The sequence below is a fragment of the Rhinolophus ferrumequinum genome, chromosome 5, assembly GCF_004115265.2.
Source record: "Rhinolophus ferrumequinum isolate MPI-CBG mRhiFer1 chromosome 5, mRhiFer1_v1.p, whole genome shotgun sequence".
Taxonomy (NCBI): domain Eukaryota; kingdom Metazoa; phylum Chordata; class Mammalia; order Chiroptera; family Rhinolophidae; genus Rhinolophus; species Rhinolophus ferrumequinum.
In genome coordinates, this window is record NC_046288.1 from 47,214,372 (window position 1) to 47,237,298 (window position 22,927).

At 36.0% G+C, this 22,927-nt stretch overlaps 1 protein-coding gene across 10 annotated transcripts in view; it reads left to right on the forward strand.

Moving 5' to 3' along the window:
* The window catches only part of PDLIM5 (PDZ and LIM domain 5), a 187,540-nt gene that overhangs the window by 39,190 nt on the left and 125,423 nt on the right, over nt 1-22,927 (forward strand). For all 10 annotated transcript variants that reach the window (XM_033105714.1, XM_033105716.1, XM_033105717.1 and 7 more), the window contains exon 3: nt 21,858-22,009. In XM_033105714.1, the coding sequence (XP_032961605.1) occupies nt 21,858-22,009 (152 nt within the window). The remainder of the gene's footprint in view (nt 1-21,857; nt 22,010-22,927) is intronic.

The window sequence follows — 22,927 nt, forward strand, 5'->3', positions numbered from 1 at the left end:
AGATTGCTTTGGGTAGTATGGACATTTTAACAATATTGATTCTTCCAATCCATGAACATGGAGTATTTTTCCATTTCTTTGTGTCGTCTTCAGTTTCTTTCATTAATGTCTATAGTTTTCAATAAACAGGTCTTTCACTTCCTTGGTTAAATTTATTCCTAGGAATTTTATTCTTTGATGCAATTATAAAGGGGATCATTTTATTTATTTGTCTTTTGATAGTTTGTTATTGGTGTATAGAAACAATAATAGACGTTTGTGTATTGATTTTGTATCCTGTAACTTTACTGAATTCGTTTATTGATGTTTTTCAATGGAGTCTTTAGAGTTTTCTGTATATAATATGTCATTTGGAAAAAGTGACACAATTTGGATGCCGTTTATTTGTTTGTTTGTTTGTTTATTTATCTATCTTGCCTAATTGCTGTGGCTAGGACATCCAGTACTATTTTGAATGGAAATGGTGCGAGTGGGCATCCTTTACTCATTCCTGATCTTAGAGGTAAGGCTTTTCGTTCTTCACTGTTGAGTATGATGTTAACTGTGGACTTGTTGTATGTGGCCTTTATTATGTTGAGGTACATTTCCTCTATTTTGTAGCCATTTTGTTGAAAGGTGTTATCATATATAGATGTTGAATTTTGTGCTTTTTGTGCATCCATTGAGACAATCATATGATTTTTATCCTTCATTTTGTTAATGTGATATATCACACTGACTGATTCGTGGATGTTGAACCATTCTTGCATTCCCAGAATAAATCGGACTTGATCATGGCGTATGATCCTTTTACTGGATTCTTGAATTTGGTTTGCTGATACTTGTTGAGGATTTTTGCATCTGTATTCATCAGAGATAATTGGCCTTTAATTTCCTTTTTTTGTGGAATCCCTGTTTGGTTTTGGTATTAGGGTAAGAGTTCCCTACCCTAATTTGGTATTAGGGTAATACTTCTCTTACCCTTTTTTGGAAGAGTTAAAGAAGTTATTGGCATTAATTCTTTTTTGAATGTTTGGTAGAAGTCACCAGTGAAGCTTCTTGGTCCTGGACTTTTGTTTGTTGGGAGGTTTTTGATTACTGATTCAACCTCCTTACTCTAGTAGTCAGTATGTTCCGATTTCGTATTTCATTATGATTCAGTCTTGGTAGGTTGTATATTTCTAGGAATTTATTCATTTCTTCTAGGTTGTTCAATTTGTTTTTTATAATTGTTCATTGTAGTCTCTTATCCTTTGTATTTCTGTGGTATCAGTTGTAAGAACTCCTTCTTCATTTCTGATTTTATATATTTGAGCCCATAGGTTTTTATTGCACATTATTTTATGAAATTCTTTAGGGTTGGGCATTGTGGTCTACTTTAGTAGGTAAAAGGAGTTCTACGCATATGAATGAGAGCTTGAATACTTTCAAAATAATTTCAGATGAGTGGTTAGACCAAATGTTCACCAAAATATACTTTGTGTTAATACATTTTCCTGGAAAAAGTGAAGCCATCTCTGCAGAATATATTTTTTATGGTCAAGAAGCATGTAAATTATATATATATATATATACACACACACACATATACCTATACATATACATACATATATATATATATTTTTTTTTTCCTTTCTTTCTATTTTTTTTTTTTTAACTGCAATGACCACAGGTCATTATTCAATTACAGGATATGCAACATAAAATGGAAGAAGAAAGTAGTTATTTATATCTTCTCTTCTTTTTCTTGAGAGTAAACATAAACTTTTATTCATTTATTTTTTTAATATATTCACTGAATAAGTAATACATTTATAAGGTACAAATTAAAAAGTGTACAAACATCCATAGTACATGATAATCTCTTTGTTACCATTGTCTGCTCTGCTTGGTTCCAAATGAATAATCTCCTACTTCAATCTCGTATGTTCCCAGTGTCCAAATCAGTAACCATGGTTAGTAGTTTTTTGAGTATTCTTTCAGAAATTTTTTATGCCCATAGAGACAGATGTGAATTTTTATTTCCTCTCTTCCTTACACAAATGGCAGCATTCTGTGGGCAGTGTTCTATCCTTTGCTTTTTAAAATGCTTTATTTGTGCTATATATAGATATTCTTTGTCACTGCTTAAAAGCTTCCACATTTTTAGCTTTATTGAGGTATAATTGACAAATAATTTCTCATTTTTTTATAATTGCGAAGAATTTCACTGTGTAGTTATCCCATAACTTATTGACTATTATAGATAACGCTACATACAATCAGTTCTGCAATTATGTTATTTTGAAAATGTTAATTTGTTCTAACACAGTTGACATGTCAGGGAACAGTAGCATAAGGTGAATTTTGCATTTGCCTATGTGTGATGTAGTGTGAAAAAAAAACACAACAAAACACTAGGGAAACAGAAAATTGCACCCAGCTGAACCGAACCACTTAGGACTACACAAAACACACACACCTCAAACATCTACTGAATTTATCAAATGTGTTATGAGTCAACTCCATTCACATCTGGTGTTACAACTTTCCTCTGTTTCAGATAACCCTCCTTCCATCACATCACAATAACCAACTCCTAAGCCCTAGCACACTTCTACTAGCAAACTTCTAGTCTTTTTCAAGGTAAAGTCCCAGAATATTGTGCCTTTCACTCTATTTGTTTCATTAGCTAGATTTCCCCATAAGGTTCTCATGGCATAATTTTGCATAGCACAGTGATTTTTAGGAACACACATGTTGCATTGCAGCGGAACTAATTGTACACAGTTTCACCTATGTGTGTAGATATTTGTAGTATAAATTCCCAGAGGTAGAACTGCTGCATCAAAAACTGTATATACACATTTGTAATTTTAATATATGTTGTAAAACTGCCCACTGTTAATGTGTGAAAGGGCCTGTTTCCCACACCCCGGCAATATACAATGATCACATTTATAGTTTAGTTCTCTGATAGGTAAAAGATAATCTTAGTGTTTATATACTTTTTGTATATTTTAAGAACTGTATATATTTTCTTTTGTGGGGCAAAGTCTTTTAATATAAAAATCTTATACATAGTAGAAAATCTAAAAGTGTAGTATTACTTTGACAGTGGTGATTGTTTGCGCCTGAGTAACTCACAGTGTAATATATTTTTCTGAATAGTTAACTGTGCCCATCAGCAAAAGCAGCTTCGTTAAGCGCATCTAAAACCTTAACAGTATTTGAAAAGTTGTGAATTTTATTAACGTGTAAATTCTTTCATTAATTTTTAGCCAAAGGGACATGAACACAGTTAACATTTTAATAGATCTTTCAAACATGTGTATTAATACTCATAATATCCATCCTCAGGAAATCTTATATAAGTTATGCATACATTTTTCTTTTTACATTGGGGCATTGAAGGCTGAGTAAAGAGAGGAAGGAGAACAAAAAAGTATAAAAAGATAAAAAGGCAGAAAACATGTTTTAATATTCAAGCTTTAATGTGCCATAAAATAAGCTAGAGCAACTAAAATTTTATTTACTTTTACCACTTTTTAAAATACAGAATTCTAAGAAGAAAATTGAAAAATTTGCCCATAATCACATTATCTAATACCTTCTGATAATTCCTGTTGACACTTAGAAAAAATTTTATTTACTTTTAAAAAAATTTATTTACTTTTACCACTTTTTAAAATATAGAATTCAAAGAAGAAAATTGAAAAATTTGCCCATAATCACATTATCTAATACCTTCTGATAATTCCTGTTGACACTTAGAAAAATTTTATTTACTTTTAAAAAGATTTATTTACTTTTACCACTTTTTAAAATATAGAATTCAAAGAAGAAAATTGAAAAATTTGCCCATAATCACATTATCTAATACCTTCTGATAATTCCTGTTGACACTTAGAAAAAATTTTATTTACTTTTAAAAAAATTTATTTACTTCTGCCACTTTTTAAAATATAGAATTCAAAGAAGAAAATTGAAAAATTTGCCCATAATCACACTATCTAATACCTTCTGATAATTCCTGTTGACACTTAGAAAAAAATATTTTTCTAAATTTCTAAAAATTATTAGCTATTTCAAAAATCCTGTTATTTAGGGCATGGAAAGTGGTCTTTGCTGTTCTAATACAGTGTTATTCAAAGTGTTGTCTATAGAGTTGTCAGTTTGTGATAGCATAAGTTTAGAAATTGAGAGTGTTTCCACATTTTTGTAGCAATTTGACCCAGTAATTTTATGTCTCTTGAATCTCATAATGAAAATTTGGGGCTTGTATTATATATCTGTATATATGTGTGTGTGTGTGTGTGTGTGTGTGTATATATATATATTTATTTATTTATTTATTTATTTAATTAATTTGATAATAGTTTTGTTGCTGTATTTTTACTAAAACATTGGTCTGAAACAGATTGGAGATTTTTAAAAAAAAATTGTTTCCTTTTAGATACTTTGAGAAACCACACTGTATATTGTGTCATTGAAAAATTATATTTGAGCTAGTCTTATTCCCCTCACTGGTCTCAGGTTTCCATCATCATTCATCAAGGGCAGGCCAGGGAAGTTCCTCCCACCAAAATAAAAATGTGGGGAGGAAATAGGGTAATACCCTAGCTTGGAAGACAGAAACTATATAGGCTGACACCCCTTTTCCCCAGAGAGCCTATAAATGGGATTTTGGAATCAGAATAATGAGAATAACTACAGGGACTTTAAAAAGAAGAAAAAAGATTTGGGGTACTCTGTTCTTTTCTGCCACTTTCCTTCTCTTCTTTCATTTCCTCTTCCCTAATTCTCCTCCTTTCCCTCCACTCTCTTCTGCTTCCTCTGTCTCTCCTTCTGTTTGGTCTGGATGGTTTAGAAATTTGACTGAAGAATTTTTTATTTTAAGCATGTATAAATGATGGATACCTGTGTTCTTCCTGAAAGGTAGACGAGGCGTAGAGAGAGTTAATCAGGGTAGCAGTTTAGAGTGAAGCTTTAGGGGCAGATTTCCGTCTTGCTTTATCCAGCTTAGTTTTATCTAAATGGGAGGAACAGATCAGTGGGATTTAGGGGATAAACTGTTCAAGAATAAAACGTGCATTTGGCTGGAGTGTGCAATGTGTTATCTTAGGAGGGAGAGTGGCAGATGATGTGCCGAGTGGGAGGGCAGCCCATTTGGTGGTCACAGGATGGGCTTTGGAATCGCTAGGCCTGGGTTCCAGCCCAGCACCTCGTAGCTCTGTAACCTTAGAGTAGTAACCTAAGCTCTCTCTGCCTTAGTTTCCTCACTTATAAATTAGGAATGCTGGTATTTACTCTGCAGTGTTTTTTGTGAGGTTAAATGAGTTAGTACCTGCAAAACATCTAACTCTCCAGTGTTGTTTTCTCTTTCCTCTGCTTCTCAGTTATTAGCATCAAGCCTGTACCAGGTAGCACGTTCAAATAGATATCTTTGTGGGTGTTGCCCCTGATGTAGGTACTAGCCAGATATTTTACAGGATGGGCACAAGGTGAGGTTTCTTCCTTTATAGTTTGCCATTTTGAAAGTGTTATGGTTGTTTTTTAAATCAGCAAACAAAAGTTTGTGGTAGCGACTCTCTTTTTGTTTTCAAGATTGGAGATATTAGGTGTTGGATATGCCTTCAACTACTTCCCATATCCCCATGGAACCAGTAGTCACAAAGCAGAGGCGTGGAAAGGTCAATTGTAAGAGTGGCGAGGCAGCCCAGATTACGCAGTCCAGACAAGCTCAGGACAGATGAGTTCACTGACTGGTATACCAAGTTTTGAAAATAACTTTCTTAGGTATGAATTCAATATTTAAATTGCTAGTACGTGAGGATTGGTTAACCTGTCTTTAGCCAGCAGACTTTTTACTTGAGAAATATTGGTATTTTTCACTAACCTCTCCCAAAACAACAGTTTCGTAGTAGCCTTTCATCACGTAGGAGGAAGATGTTTTTGATGGTGCTGCTTCACATTGGGACAAGAATGGCAGTAACATTGAACGGGTCGTACAAGAATTTGTTTTAGACTTCTGCCAAGTATCTCTTCCTAGGTGTTTGTATCTGTCTCTTGGCCAGTAGAAGGAATTCTTTTATTACCAATGAAACCACCCAATCTCTGATGATAGTCCTGTTTTAAAAGGCCCAACATCTGGTTCCCTGTACCAGCTTTGATACCCAAAGCGGACTTGTTATCTGTCAAACATGCAAGAAAGGTCATTGGAACATCTAACTCCAGACCACTTAGAGTTCTCTACCCCATTTCTGTTCTCACTCTGTTCTACTGAGTGTTTCTGTTGGCTCCTAAACTGCAGGTTGTGATATTTGGCTGTTAGCATCAAGTTACACGAGAGTTTCTATTTATTATATGTAGGATGATAGGGAAGTGGACTGTGTTTAGCTCACACAACATCTTTTTATTCCTGTTTGGAGTGATGGCTATTACATCTTATGGAGCAATTTAAGTATCCCGTGTAGAGAGACGTTACAAAATCCTAAACTATCAGAATTCTGTCTGGCCTAGGAGATCTCCTACTCTTGTTTTCTTGCATTTACCTGTGTCATCACAGTCTAACAGGAAGTTATTTTAGTGAGGTCTTTGGAAGCGATGTTTCTTATTTACTGTAATAACATAAATCCAGTTACTCTGAACTCTAGCTAGATTGACACTCATATTTCATTTTATAGCATTTGCTACAGGAAAGCAAAAATATTTGCAGTCTTATTGAAATGACTATGACAGGTAGTGAGAATCAGAACTTTATGGTTTTATTGCTCTCATGGAGAAAGATAATTTACAGTGTGTAACTCAAATTGTGTAATTGTGTTCTTATGTCTGGTCGTTCACTCGCCAGTGACTTATTGGTACTTACTATATTTATCATTTTCATATTCATATATATCCTGTACAGCACCCATGGCCTGTGAGTGTCTTCTGCCCTCTCTTTAGATATACCCAGGAATAAGAATTCCATTACTTTGCAAGGAAACCATTATATTTCTGGAATGTTCTGAATGTTTTCAAGTCCTTAACTGTACTGAGAATTGAAGTCTTTCTTTTTGGAACTTCTACCCCTGGACCCTAGTTTTTGCCTAGAGGATTATTGGATTCCTGGGTCTTCACTCAGAGTTTCTAAATCAGAGTCTCTTGGATTAAGTATCCATAGTCTATCTTTGAAAAAGTGCCCTGAGAGATTTTGATCTGCCAAGTGTGCAAATCACTGCTTTGTAAAACAGAAATTCTAGAGACTCATACACTTAGTCTTTTCAAGACCATCCCTTTTTTTTTTTTTTTAAGGAAGGCACAGCTCACAGTGGCCCATGTGGGGATCAAACTGGCCAGCTCACAGTGGCCCATGTGGGGATCAAACTGGCAACCTTGGCGTTATTAGCACCATGCTCTAACGAGCTAACTGGCTACCCACCACCATCCGTTTTTAATAAGTAATTCTTGGCCTGGATCTTTTATTCTCTGCCTGTAGTTGTTTCTTTGGTACTGAATTACACATAATATTCTACTAAATTACACATGATATTCCCGAACATGTAGAATACATAAGAGTGGGACCAGCTCTTCCCTAATGTGGATAGTGCTTTTTTTTTTTAATGTAGATTAAGGCTATATTACTACTTAAAACATACACACACACACGCACAGACACACACACACACACACACACACGCACACCCAAACAGACTGTCATAGTATTGACTCACAGGGATAACATAGCCTAAAATCTCCTTGATATTATTTTTGTGGACTCCTTGTCAAGCCTCCTTCTATTGAATTTGAATTACTCTTTGAATTTCTTGCTTTTGAAACTAAATACTGGGTTATAGATTTATCTCTGTATGTTTTATCTCTTCAAGTTAATCTCTTCAAGTTAATAAAGAGCTTTTAAGTCTTTCTTCCACAGCCCAGTATACATCTCTTTTCTACCCTGTTTTTTGGCATCTACAAATTGATATACATACCTCCTAAGTCTTTAAAAAGTTGCTGGAAACAAATATTGAATCCGCTCCAAGCAATGATTTTTAATGATTGGAGAGTAATTATCAAGTGAAAATCAAGAAAGATTTCATACATTTAATCAAATACCCAAATAAGTGTTAGATTTGGGAGTGAAGAAAATAAATACAATAAAAAATCCATTTCAGTTAGGGCTGGGTCGTTTCTGCCTGTTGTTGTTGTTGTTGTTGTTGTTCTTTTTGTGTTTTATAAAGCTTCAAGGAGAAAAGTTTTTGGTTTCCAGATCATTTTGGTAGGGCAAAATACCTATTGTCCCTTCATCTTCTCCTTTTTCTTCCAAGCAAAATAAAATATAACAATAACAAAAAAACCCAACAATACTTATTTGAAAAAAATCTTTACTGTTGAAGCTTGCTATGTATACAACCCTTCAGAGTATTATCAGTAAAAACTTATGTTTCTATTCCATTAGGTTTTATGCCAGAACAATTTTGAGACCATGAAGTGTGCCTGTGATGAAAGAATCTGTTGCAAGGATTGTGTTCCTTACCTGAGTGTTTCTGAGCTATTATAGTAGACTTTACATATGAGCACACTGGTTTCTGGTTTATGTCTGTGATGCTGAACAGTGTAGCTGGATAACTCAGGGACTATTTGGAGGCTTTTGCTCCTGGAATCGGAGTTTTCTTACGCAAATCATAGTTTGACATTGTATACTATTGCTTGGAAGGTGAGGAAATGGCTTATAATAATTGCCAGCAGGGAATAACACTCATAGCTGTGCTAACCAAGGGGTTGCCAGATAGGTTTTTTTGGAAATATATTCTTACTATTTAACTTTTTGAATAGATGATTGCATACATTGAAATACTAAGGTTGAATGTTCACCTGTGAGATAGGACAATTTTTTCATTTGTTATCTGATCTCTGTCATTTTACATGTAGAGATAGAAGGTTTTGTAAAAAGAGAAAGTAGGAAAGGACCTAGCATAGTAGTGAGTACTCAATAAATGGTAGTTAAGTCTTATAAATATTATTTGTTAACTACACGTTCTTTTTTCGGTGTGGGGGAGATCAAACCTTTTTATTGAGGGCCTTTCGGGGGAGGGTCGAAGGGCTGGGAAGACAGTGAGATCTGATGTCTTCACCCGGCCCGGATCTCTCCAGCTTCACAGCCACCAAAAAAAGGCCAACACATAAGCTTTAACAATTTAAAAAATATAACTCAATGTTACCAACCCCTTTTTACTCCCCCCAGAATATACTGTATGCACTGGTATATATCATGTACTCATTAACCTTTTGCTGAAAGAGTGGAACCCATGTCAACTATAGCTCATATACTTTCAGGGAAAACACTGATCTCTCATCATTCAATAATGATCTACAGTTGGTAGTACTGGTCATTTCTGATTGATGCAAGAGCCTAGATTTTTATAGAGCCTAGATTTATTTCTACTACCGTGTTTCCCCAAAAATAAGACTGGGTTTTATATTAATTTTTGCTCCAAAAGACACATTAGGCCTCATGTTCAGGGGATGTCATCTTGAAAAACACGCTAGGGCTTATTTTCCGGTTCGGTCTTATTTTCGGGGAAACACTGTAGTAAATTCTTGTTTTCTCTAACAATCAGAGCTTTGGTCTTCTCTTTGTATTTGAGTGACTCTGGGGCGGACTGAAGGGAAGAGGTGGTTTGATTCATCAAAGTGCTAATGTCATTAGTGGGAATCAGGGTGAAGATGAAACAGCAAACAATAGGCTTCAGGAATAGTCTACCAGGCAGATAAAAACCTAGCCCCCTCAGCTCCTTCACGCCCACTGCTCTGCAGACTTTGCACCATTGGGAGCAATGACAGTGCTTAATGGGCTTTCTCTAAGTGCCGTCAGCACCCTGTCCCCTGCCAAGTCCAGTGTTACCAGAGCTCAGAAACATATGGTGCACCAGCTGCACCAGAACAAGAAGTATTCAGTTGCTCCATCTCTTTTACCCTTAGTTTAAAAAAGAACAAAACTAAAGAAACAACAGTGGCACCGACGTAAGAACAGTTCCTTGCCATTTCTAGCTGCTGTTTGTGATGTGCATTTGCTCTGTGCGGAGGAGTGGAACATGTGGAGGAAATCAGTGTTGTGTGACTAGAGACCAGAGTGCTAGAAGTCATCTACTAACACTTGGTGCTCTTTTGATAAAAGCCAATTGGGCAGGCAGGTTTATTGGGCTAGAACAATAAATCTGGGACTGTAAGAAAAGGCCCAGGAGACCTGTTAGGGGTATTGGTGGTAGTTCTGACCTAAACAAAGACAACTAGAAGGGAAAGGACCCCTAGGAGTTTCTTTTTGCTCAACAAATCCCAAGCAGGATAAATAATTCTATGTATAGAAATGATAACTCCACGGGTCCAAGTGTTGATGGGTCTTGGTTCTGAAAGGCTACAGATGTATGAAGGAAGCTGAAGCCAAACTTCCTGCGACAGGAGTGGAGACATACCCATGTTCTCTAAGGGATGAGAGAAAGTGCATGGCAGGAAAAGCACTGAAAGGTACCAGTTGACAAGCATGGATTTCTTGGGAACAGGGTGGCATCCAGGAGTGCTAGTTGTATAATGTAAGCAATCTGTTCTAAGCAGTGAACATTTTAAGGAGACCACAGCAGTTAATGTGGAAGCAACTTGTCAACTTAGATTCTTCAGAAGTTATTTATTGTCACATACTATGCCCTTTATTGTATAGCTTTTGGCAACCTGACTAGCCTTGGCTGTCATTTTCCCTGTCACTTTCTCCATATAATGTGGATACCCAACTACTTGCCTTTCCTTGGAAGTAGTAGTACTTTTATGTTACCATGTTTTTCATGTGTTCTTTGTTTTTGCCTAGAGCAGGGGTGTCCAAACTGTGGCCCGCGGGCGGGCCAACTGCGGCCCGCAATCCATTTTTAATTGGCCCGCAGCAAATTCCAAAAATATATTTAGTTTACTTAAATAAACCAGGTGAGGCAATACGTACTTCACCTCGAGTGAGTGGCCCGGCTGTTTGTGTATTTTACCGCATATGGCCCTTGGTGAAAAACGTTGAACAAAGTTTGGACACCCCTGGCTAGAGCAATCTCTCCTGTTTTGCTTCTGCAACTTCCAACCAATATTTAAGCACTATATATTAAGCAATTGCCATTATCTCTGAGAAACTTTTCTCATGCCACCTAAGTGGATTCTAGTCTTTGTGTTATTTTTTTATTTTATTTTTTAAAGCTTTTATTGGGGGAGGGGAACAGGACTTTATTGGGGAACAGTGTGTACTTCCAGGACTTTTTCCAAGTCAAGTTGTTGTCCTTTCAATCTTAGTTGTGGAGGGCGCAGCTCAGCTCCAGGTCCAGTTGCTGTTGTTAGTTGCCGGGGGCGCAGCCCACCATCCCTTGCGGGAGTTGAGGAGTCCAACTGGCAACCTTGTGGTTGAGAGCCCAGTGGCCCATGTGGGAATCGAACCGGCAGCCTTCGGAGTTAGGAGCATGGAGCTCCAACCTCCTGTGCCACCAGGCCGGCCCCCAGTCTTTGTGTTATTGATAACTTCATACATTTCTTTATTATGTCGTAGTGCCCCAGAGAATTTTTTACCTTTGCTCATCCCTGTGGCCTAGAAAGCTTTCCTTCTAGATAGCTGCAAGGCTCTTTCTGTTAAGTTCATTTGAGTCTGTGTTCAAATGTCACCTCTCCCAGGAAGTCTTCTCTGACTACCCTACCTTAAAAGAACATCTCCTGACACTTTCTACTCCCTTGCTCTGTTTTATTTTTCTTGTGTAATACGTATCACTTCCTTACATTTTATTATTTACCTGTATGTTTGTTTATCTTCTTCCCGCGGATTGAATTTGAGTTCCATGAGGCCAGGACTGCATTTTGTTCATTGTTGTGTTATCATTCCTAGAGCAGCAGGCATGTAATAGGTATTTGACAGGTATTTGTAAATGGTCGAATAAGTGTGTATTTTCCCATTAGCCTAATAAGTCAGTGTTACAGTCGTTGGCATCTGGTCCATAGGTAATCGCTCAGTAAATGTATGATAAACAAATGAATGCATAATTCAGCATTGAATTCTAAGGGGCTCACCTGCTCCCAGTGGAAAGAAGATTCTTGTCCTTTAGACTAATTCATTCTAAAAGAAAAAATCACCTGGAATCTGAAGAAGTAGATAAGTTAGATTCTCTTCTCTCCTAGTTAGTTCTGAAACCCATACTTTTGGGATTTAATGTTGACGAGGTTTTAGGTTTTTAAAAAGCACACGTTTGCCGTTTTAATCTTTTGTAATAGAGAAATAAGAATAACATATATAAAGTAATTGCAGAATAATACAAAATTCATTTTGGCGCCAAAGTGAGTGACAGATAGTAATTGTAATGACTGTTTAGCCTAGTGAGAGATTATAAAGTCTGTGTTACTATTTCTTACGGCTTCGAGGTTAAAGGAACCCTAGAACCTTTGTTCCAACGCTCTTGTACAGCTGACAGAATGAGGCCAGGGATGTAAATGCCGTGTCCAAGGTCACAGGATTTTTAGTGCACCTAGGATTACCCTCAGGTGTCCTTTGTAATAGTACAGGTTGCATGGGTGTGGATAACACACGTTCATACGCACTGTGCAGAATTATTAATGGCCACAGACATTCTTACTGGCAGTCCAGTGTCATGGATCAACAATTTAAATGTGCATACCTTTTTAGAAACAAGTCCTAAAGAAAAAGTCAGATAACTGTGCCAAAATAAATGTACGATCTAATTAATCACTTTATGTTTAACACAAGAGCAAAAAGAATTGGTGACAAATTGCTAAATAACAGCCAATGTGTTAAATACCTTTGCTTTCCAGTGTGATGATTCATCAAACGTCTGTTGTGTATTATGCTTAAGTCTATGTATGATGGATCTAAAGAGAAAAAAAAATACAGTCATTGCCTAGAAGATATATCCTTGCTGTCAGCCATCCAGCAGACTGTTGGTTACAGTTTGAGATGAAATAAGGGTAGAAATGAAGAGAAAGGATCTAGAAACTTTCAGAGTTTGACAGAGTAATTTGACAGAGTAAAGTCTGTTGAATGTGATGATAAAAAATTTGGTCTTATATTTTGTATGATTTCTTTAAATTTTGTTTTTCCAGTAATTTATCATTACACATTACAGAAGAATTGGCATATGACAGATGAGGGGAAAAAAATCTTTCCCCACGGATAGTGTCTTTTGCCACACAGATAGTTTGAGGAACACTGCTTTATGGAGAGTTGCGTACACGTAGGAAAAGTTAAATAATATAAAACAGGGGATGAGGGAAAGGGCCATGCCTCTTGTTTTATACCTTTTCTCAGCATTCAGTAGTGAATGTAGTGCCTTATTAGGATAGGCCGTTATTAAATGTTAGTAATTTACTACTATGAAGATTTTTAAAGTTTCTTAAAAGTGAATCCCTGGTCTTTTTTAAGCTACACTTCCACTAGCATGTGAAATCATGATTTTGCACCACTTAGAATAAATATTAATTCGGCTTCGAGTTCTTAAATTTTCTTGATGTTAATGGATTTTTTCATTTGGAAGCATCTTTAGCTTGTGGATTTTAAAGGGCTTGTGATTTTTTCCCCCCTTGTCATAGAAGTAGGCTGGCATTGGTGGTTTAGGAACCACACTTTGAGAAACACTGTTCTAAGGTTTCATTAAATCCTTAGTTCTTAACATTTTTTTGGTCATAGATGCCTTTGAGAGTTTCAGGAAAGCTCTGGACTTACTACATGCTCTGGAAAATACATGCATACTTGTACACAGTTTGCCTTCAGTTCCAGGGGATTCATCTCATCACCAAACAGAGCCTAGTGAAGAGGGAGGGTTGAAATGTGTGAATTTCAGTATTTGCAGGTAAACTAGAGTTCACTAATTCATTTTTAATGTTTACAGCTATCTGTGGCTTTTTTTTTTTTACTGTTTTCCTTATTATACAGTAACAAGCCTACTGAGAAACATTAATTTCTCTATAATTAAGAAATCTGTTTGATTTTGAGATATATTAGATGTGCTTTATTTTTAACTACCATACTTTTCACATTTCTGGAGAAATTATATTCACATATTAACTACAAAGAACATTAAATCTCTGGGTTAAGCACATATGGATTAGCTATAAAATGAAAATTATTTGGCATCTTAGCAGTGAATTACAGTTTAAGAAGGTATGTTTTAATTTTCTTAGGATGGTGATAGGGAAGAATAAATGTGTTATTTCAATGAAGGAGTTATCATGGGAAATACATTTAGACTACTAGAATAAACAATATGTGCAGAAGCTCTGTGTTTGAACGGGTTAGCTCCATGGCTACATAAGGAAAGAGGCATAAACATTCTCTTACTTCCGTTTGGTTTGTAAGGCATAATGAATGGCACGGACTTTGAGGCATTCTCATCATTGCTACCATATAAGGTATATACTCAGATTTCCGGGTGAAACTGATTCCAGTTAGACTCATACACCAAAAAAATAAGGCCCATAGTTCAACTAACCAGTGCTCACATGAGTCAGGATTTTACAAATTTATTCACAGAGAGACATCAGTAATCGCTGCTTGTTTTATCTCACCATTCGAACCTACAAAAAGCCAAATCACTTTACTTCACAGAAAAGGGTAGTAAAATTAATCCAAAGTAGCCTCAGATTTTAAAGGGGCATGTTCACATTATACAGCCAAGCCAGAGATGGGCTTCATATGTGATTAAGTAGCATTGCCAGGCTAGTCAAGGCACCGACACTTTATAACAATAAAAAGTCCAAGACAGGACAACTTTAAGTGCTGAGTGTAATTTGTAAGGCAGATTAGCACTGGAATGGCAGTAAATAAATTGGGATTTGAAAAAAGCCTTAGCGGATAAGTTTGAAAAAAAACACGAACAACCCAGCACTTCTCAAATGTTCTTTACTCTGCTCACTTTAGTGGCTGAAAACTCCACCACTTTTGTTTGTTTGTGATATTTGGTGGTGGCGAGTAGCACTCATTGTTTGTCAGGAAAACCAGTTCTCTGAGTTCTTTCTATGCTGTGATGCATGTAAGTTCTTACGTGTTTTCGGGGGGATTAGTGCAGTAGACACCTAGACACTTTCAACCATACGCTCATATGTCTAGATTCAAAGTTTTTATGCCACAGTAGGTACTAGAAAGTAACATTTTAAAGCAAAATTAAAGATTGACCGTTAATCAGGTGTTTTTTTTTAAATAAGACTTTTCTCAGTGCTTTCTTCTGCCTCAAGAAAATTCTGTTGGTCAGATTGACATAATTTTATTAGTATATTTCTCCAAATTTTAGTAACAGCCCTGTTAGAAAAACAAAAGCTTTTATTTTCCCATGGTTTAGTTCCCATGGTTTTCAGATGTGGGAAGTTTCTGTTAGTGCTTCTTTCTGTAGCTGTCATATTTATATGTTCCTTTTTCACATTTACTAAGTCTGACGGCATTCCTGTCATACCCATGGTCTTAGGGTCATAATTTCCAAACAGTCCATATTTGTGGGAAATATGCAGAAAGTCGAAAACTTGCATGTTGGTTGTGGCTCATTATATAGGTACCTGTCTCCTACTTGTTACCCGAACGACCAAAGGCAATTTTTTTTTTGAACCAGCGTAAATCATTCTTAGTAAACATCGAAATATTAAAATCATCTACTTTATAAAATGATCTCTGTTATGCAGTTGGGCATCTGTATATGTCTCTTCAGTAAATCATTTCTATTGCTAACACCTGTTTTTTGAGATTTGTAACTGCTGGTTTATTTCCAGTAGAGGTTTTTGGGTGCATACTGAGAATTCCCTGTGACGTCGAAGAATACATTTCATTAGGGAATTCTAAGAAAGTGTTGGAGTCACTGCTATGGCTAAACATGCTGCCTCTTGATGAAAAAGTTGAGGACAATATAGAAGCTTTTGTAAACACTCATTTTAAATAGAAATCTTAGGCACTTTGACTTATTTAAAATATCTCCCATTTGGGTTCTAACTTTTAAAAATGAAAGCTCTATAGGGCTTTCACTGGTTTTGTTTATTTATTTATTATTTTGCCATGAGTTCAATGATTGGTTTGTTGCAATGATGTGCTCTCTAGAGGTGATGGCCATGGGGAACGGTTAATCTGATACCGTAGGCATATCTCTAAGACCTTATGAATCCCAAATAGCATACTTCTTTGAGGATAAGATACGTTTTTTTTATTGAGTGCATTTTTGAGATTCTCATCTAAGTGGTATGCTATCTTGAGATACTAATGTTTTATTTTCAGTGCAGTTTTATAAAGACGTAGTGTTATTTTTCTCTTTCCTTAAAAAGTTTTAAGCAATGCTCCTGGAACCACACATTTGTATGGAGGCTAAGCACGTGGGGGAGGTTTAATTATAAATTTTATTTAAGTGCAATAAAGTTAATGACATGTTTAATGATACACATACGTATTGCTGTGAGTTAATTGGTTCTAAATTATAGTTATTAATTATAGTCATTTATATTATTTTAGTTATTGAAGTCGAAGTATAACATCTTTCTTCTATCATGAGTGATTATTTTGATGTTCTCTTCAGTTTAGATATATTATCTTGGGTGTGTGCACATGGATGTACAACACAGCCAGACACCAGGCCTGGAAGCAGCTGCCCAAGCCTAGGAGACCTCCTGGCCACCTCTTCCCTCCTGGTCCTGGGTCCCTGTTCTACTCCCTATACCAGTACACTCCTTTGTTCCCTTGCTGTGTGTTCTCACGTTTCCCTTCCTTCTTTTCCTTCCCTGATCCCCAACTCCACGCTTCTTCACCAACATCACCTTACTGATTCTTACCCTTTGGCCGCTTGGTGAAGTGACAATACCTAATTGTCCTAGGAAGTGGTGATATGAAGTCACCATCTTGAGGGCATGGAGTTTGGAAAATTCAGATTTGGATAGTGGTAAGCAAGGAAGGAGGACATGGTCAGCGGGGGTTCTAAATCTGTGGCATATGGAGCTCTGTCGCTGAGTGAGGAGAAGGCTTAGGGTTAGAGAAGCAGAGGGAAGAGAATGAATGAAGGAAGGATTTTGGGTCTTCTTTTAAGAAAGGAAGGGAAAAGCCAGAAGTTAAGACCGGTCAGTGTGAAAGCTGGCTTCTCTAGCCTGCAGGTCCTCGAAGCAGGTGTCCAGCCTGTGAGAATTGGTGGCACAGAATAATGATGATGATGATGATGATAGCAGTGAACATTTTCTGTGCGCTGTGTGGTGCATGCTGTGCTGGTGTTTCATCTGCTCAACAGCTACGCGAGGCAGGTGGAGTTATAGTCCCTATTTTCAAGGAGAGATAGCTGAAGTTTAGAGAGGCCTATTAACTAATGTCACACAATTAAATAGATGGTAGAACATGGATATGAACTCATGTTTGCCTAACTTCAAAGCCTCTGCTCAGTACTGTGTTCTTACTTGCTACATGGACGTAGGCAAGTCATTTAATCCCTTTGAAGCACTCTTTTCCCATCTGTAAAAAATCTGATAGTGTGAAAGAACAATAAATGCCTCCCGAAGCCCCTGACTTACTGTGGTGTTCCATAAGTAGTCCTAGTTACTTTTTCTGGGTCATTTCTTTCTTAGGACAGGAAAAGACTACGTGAGAGGAACTCCCCCTCTAAAATGACTGAAGAAAAGTTACCTTTAGGTATTTTCTAGTCAAAGTAAAATGGAGGAAGCCTGTGATGTCTTTTTCTTTTACATGTTCCACACCACACACACACACACACACACACACACACACACACACACAGAGAGAGAGAGAGAGAGAGAGAGAGAGAGAGAGAGAGAGAGAGAGAGAGAGAGAGAAAGTCCACCCATCTGCATTAGTAAACAGAAGCTCAGAGGTAGTTCCAACATGTGCAGCCATGTATGCTTGCAATTTAAGTGAGACCACAAAGCAATGTTTTTAAAGAAGCATACAGTTATAGTTAAGTTTATGGAAAATTGGACAGCAGTACTGAAAAATGCATTTAAAGATCAAAGAGAAGCATTTGCTTGTGATTAGCTTGATTTATACTGAACTTGACCCAGGAGCCTCCCACAGCTGCTTCTTCCTACACATTGTGCATTTATGAAATATATACACACACACTTATGGTTGTCATATAATATGTACACGATTTACTGATGACAGAAAGTTATTACTGCTTCAAACAAATGCAAGCTATTTAGACTTGCAAAAACAAAGGAAAAATGAGCTATGCACAAAATGAGTGACCTTGTAGTTTTTCCTTAGTTGCTCACAATTCATAATATGCTACATCCTACAAAATTAATGGGGGAAAAAAGAAAACAAAACATTTATCTTTTTTGATGAGTGGATGGCTTGAGAAAGTGGTTCTGGGGATAAGTTAAGCTCATAAGAGTATTCAGTGAGATGCCATCTTTAACAAGTCTTAAGTATGTTTCTATGCATTGGGCCTTTCCCACTATACATACAGCATTTCTTCAGGCTCTTTGTGCTTTTCAGTTTAAATAGTGTGAGTAGAAAGCCTTAGTCTTGAATAATAAAATGGTTGGAGATTTAGAAAAGATGTTAATGTCAAAAGCGCAAGACAATATTACTAAGCTCAAGAAACTAGACAAAAGGAGTTTGTCAGTTTAAATAATATGAAAGATTGTACTGATGGCAATGGTACATTCCTGATAGTTGATTAAGAAAGGGTTGAGATTAAATACAGTTTACTCTTACTTTAGGATTAGATCTATACCTTTGTGCAGATAGCTCACAGATAGGTAAATTTTTAAAACTGGAAGAGACCTTAGGAAGGCCTTTGAGACCATCTAGTGCGTGCCCACATTTCTCAGAGTAGTAATCTGAGGTCAAGAGACTGGTAATGACAGCTAACGTTCATTGAGCTATAATCTCACATAATCATTATAACAACCCTATAAATAACTCCCATAGAAAGTGGTGGCATTGCTGGCTTTAGGAACTGTTTTCTTTTAAATGTCTTTCACAATTTAAACCATTTAGTTCTGTACATCAGAGCAGAACAATGAGTTTGCTTTAATTAAATGATTTTTTAAATATTTAAATTAATAAAAAGAAATACTAATTATTAAAAGATGGTCCACACCTGTTATTTAGTGTTCGGTCATGCGCTGCTTAACGATGGGGATCGGTTCTGAGAAATGCATCGTTAGGCGATTTTGTCACTGGGAGAACATCATCAAATGCACTTACACCAACCTAGATGGTGCAGCCAGTTACACACCTAGGCTGTGTGGCATATCCCATCGCTCCTAGGCTACAAGCCTCTACAGCATGTCACTGTACAGAACGACACAAGAGTAAATCAAGCACAAGAGAAAGTGATGCAATCAAGAGATGCGGTAGAGACGAGATGTGTAAGGCTGCTACTGATGTAACGTGGTATACTGTTTTACAGCAGTTTTTTTTAATAAGTAGAAAGACTACACTGTAAAATAACAAAAGTATAGTATTGTAAATACATAAACCAGTAATATGGTCATTTATTAATCATCATCAAGTATTATGTACTGTGCATAATTGTGTGTGCTATACTTTTGTGAGGCTGGCAGTGCCCTTGGTTTGTTCATACCAGCATCACCACAAACACGTGAGTGATGAATGCATTGGGAGGTGATCTTATGATAGCTATGACATCACTAGGCAATAAGAATTTTCAGCTCCATTATAATCTTATGGGACCACCCTCCTATATGCAGTCCTTGGTTGACAAAAATGTCATTATATGTTGCATGACTGTAGTAAAGCCATGTCATTTAATATACTTATTGTTAATTTTAAAGACTTTTTCCTAACTTCCAATTACATGCACACACATTACTTTTATTTTTTAATAAATATATCTGCTGATACAGTATTTAAAAATATATGTGATAAAGTTCTATCTGAATTATTTTCTTTTTGATCCTGTGATCCTGTAATCCAGTTCACTTAATTTTCATTGAATTTTGGAACTACTTTGTCAATCATACAATATCTATGTATATAATAGAAGGTGTGTATATGTGTACATTATAATGTAGTTATGTTTATAAATTTTATATGAGTTAAATTTTGATCTTGTTACTCTGGAAATTTTATTTTTTTAACGTGAACATTTCATTAATTTTTCGTACCTTCAAATACTTGGGTAGCTGAGATGGGTTGTTTTGTTTGTTTCTATTAGAGCAAAGATGAAAACAAAATCACTATGTACTATGTATAAGATAATGTTTGAAACGTTTGAAAGATTTTTACACGTTACATCTGTTAGATTTTACATATCGTTGCTCAACTGGATGTTTTTTCTTATTAATTTCAAGAACTGTGTCAATTACTTGATAGTTACATATTGGAGAATGAAATAAATTTCAAATTATATAAAATTTTAGTTTCTCCTAGTGTCACAATTTAAAACAAACAATAGATTTTACTAGCATTAAATAATACATATGTGACATCCCCTCATTCAGCATATGTTTCGTGATGGTCTGTGATGTTCAGGCATACTTTTCGCATTAGTGGGGAGGAAACACAAGCATGGGCTCTGCCTCGATGGATCCAGTACTGTTTTCTTGATTTTCGATCCAAATATTTGTTCTGTGTACTTGGATGGTCTGCCTTGGTCATTATTTTTAAGGAAAGACTTTGACATCTGATGCTAATCAAAAGCTAATATACAATATCCATTGTATTTATTGCTTTGCTTCCAAACTATGAATTCCAGCACTCAGTTCTTGTTTGGTTGGCTGAGGGATATATTTTTTTTAACCAAAAAGTAATTTTAGTAAAATGTTCTCCAAAATATTTAGTGTTTTTTATGAGTTGTAAAATATACATATCTAAAAGCTAATCACTTTAACCATGTTTAAGTGTACAGTTCAGTTGCATTAAGTACATTTACAGTGTTGTACAGTTATCACCACTATTCATCTCCAGAATTTTTTATCATCACAAATAGAAACTGTTTAAAATCTTTGGTTTTAAGTACTAAAGGAATACTGGTTATTTTCTTTCTTTTTTGGGCCTATTCTCACCTAACTTCCAACAACCCAATATTCAGTGTGATCTACTTGTACTTATTAAATTCAGAGCTTGTGATTTGAATTTGAATGGTCTGATATGTGCTTGTTCCTAGATATCTGCTAAAATTGCATCATCTTTCATTTTACTGTAATTTTATATTCGTTTGTTTCTTTTGAAGCAATAAAACATATATAGATGTGAAGTTTGAAGGAGATCAAACTGACTAACGTAAAACACATAGAAAATTTTACAGAGAAGGGAATAAAGATTGGGGATTAAAGACAGTGGTACAGAAAAAAGTCTAGCAGCTGCAGACGAACTAGTTTCCTTCCCTGCCTGCTAAATGCCTGGAACAGGAAACACATCTAATAGAAAAGATATTTGGGCCTGTGATCTAAAAGTATTCAGTCCCCCAAACACTGGATATGAATTGGACTGAACAGGAAGGATTGTTCAATAGATCCTCTATCTGTATTACTTTTTGTGCTCAAACAAGAATATAGCTGTTTAAAGAGTTGTAAAAATTATTCCTAAAAGAGTATTAAATACCCTATTCAGATTGTATTCCGTTCCTTCTGCTAAAATGTAGTTTCCTTGGCTACTTCTCTTCCTCATTCGTAACAGTTACACTACTGTTACACAATAAAGAAATGGAGAAATTATCAGGGAACCTTTCTCAGAAAATTGTTTTAGTTTTATAGAGCAAATAAGAATTTAAGAAAATAAACATGAATGTCATTTGAATTTTGACTTTACCTGTTAAACAAGATTTTTTTACTATTTTGTCCAATAGTATATTCATATACTTTTGATATAAGCAAAAGTTTAATTTTCGTCTGTGTTTATTATTCTTTATTTTTTAACAAGTGACACTCCTAATGAAATCTGTTTGTTGCAGCTAAAAGACGGCGGCAAAGCATCCCAGGCAAATGTCAGAATAGGCGATGTGGTTCTCAGCATTGATGGGATAAGTGCCCATGGAATGACTCATCTTGAAGCCCAGAACAAGATTAAGGGTTGTACAGGCTCTTTGAATATGACTCTGCAAAGGTAAATCGCTTTGTGTTTGGCTCTGAGAGAAAAAACAACACTGAAGAATGTTTCTGTGTGTCTGATTTATGGTGTTAACTTTTAAAAAGCAGTTTCTACCACCCTTGTTTCAGATGGATAAATAAAAAATATAATGGCTCCTAAATTGGGTAATCAGGCAGTATAAGAATTGGTGAAAGCTTTGGATTATTTCTCCACAAAAAGGCATGTATTTACATACTCATAAAAACTGTGTCTACAGCCTCAGTGAGCTGAAGAGTTCCTGAAATTTCTCAGTGGAGCACAGGCTAAGAATTCTTATGATACGGTAAAACTCTGCCTTAATATTCTGGGCAATATGTTAGAGGGTATTCTTTTAAGGTATGGTTTGGCTTGTCTTAGTATGCCCTTTCCCTTTTTTTCCCTGGGTAGAAAAATAATTTTTTAATATACTCCATATGAAGTCCAGGGTTTCTGAACTTACTGTTTTTTAAATGTTCCCCAGCATCATTTATAAAATACGTAATCATCTCTTTGGTGATAATATGTCAGGCATTTCGAACATCCCAACATTTGATGTACACTGTAATCACCTGATTGCTTGTTAAAAATACTGATAGGAACCAGAATATTGGGAAGTAAGAACTGAGAATTATATTTTAATATGTTCCCTGTGATTATAATGAGTTATTAATCTAAAGTTAGAACCACCGCAGTATCCTGGGCTGAGGTGAAGGGAAGAGAAAAAAGGAATGACGAGAGGGTGATTGAGTGATAGCTCTGAACCTTTAGGTTTATAAGGAAGGTCGCTATCGTTCACCAGGTGGGTTTTAAACAAGTCTAGTTTTTAATGATTACAGAAGTGTTCTCTATAAGGTTTGGAAAACACCATTTCCCTCCAAAACGTCTCGTAGTCGTTCATAAATTATTGTGTATAGT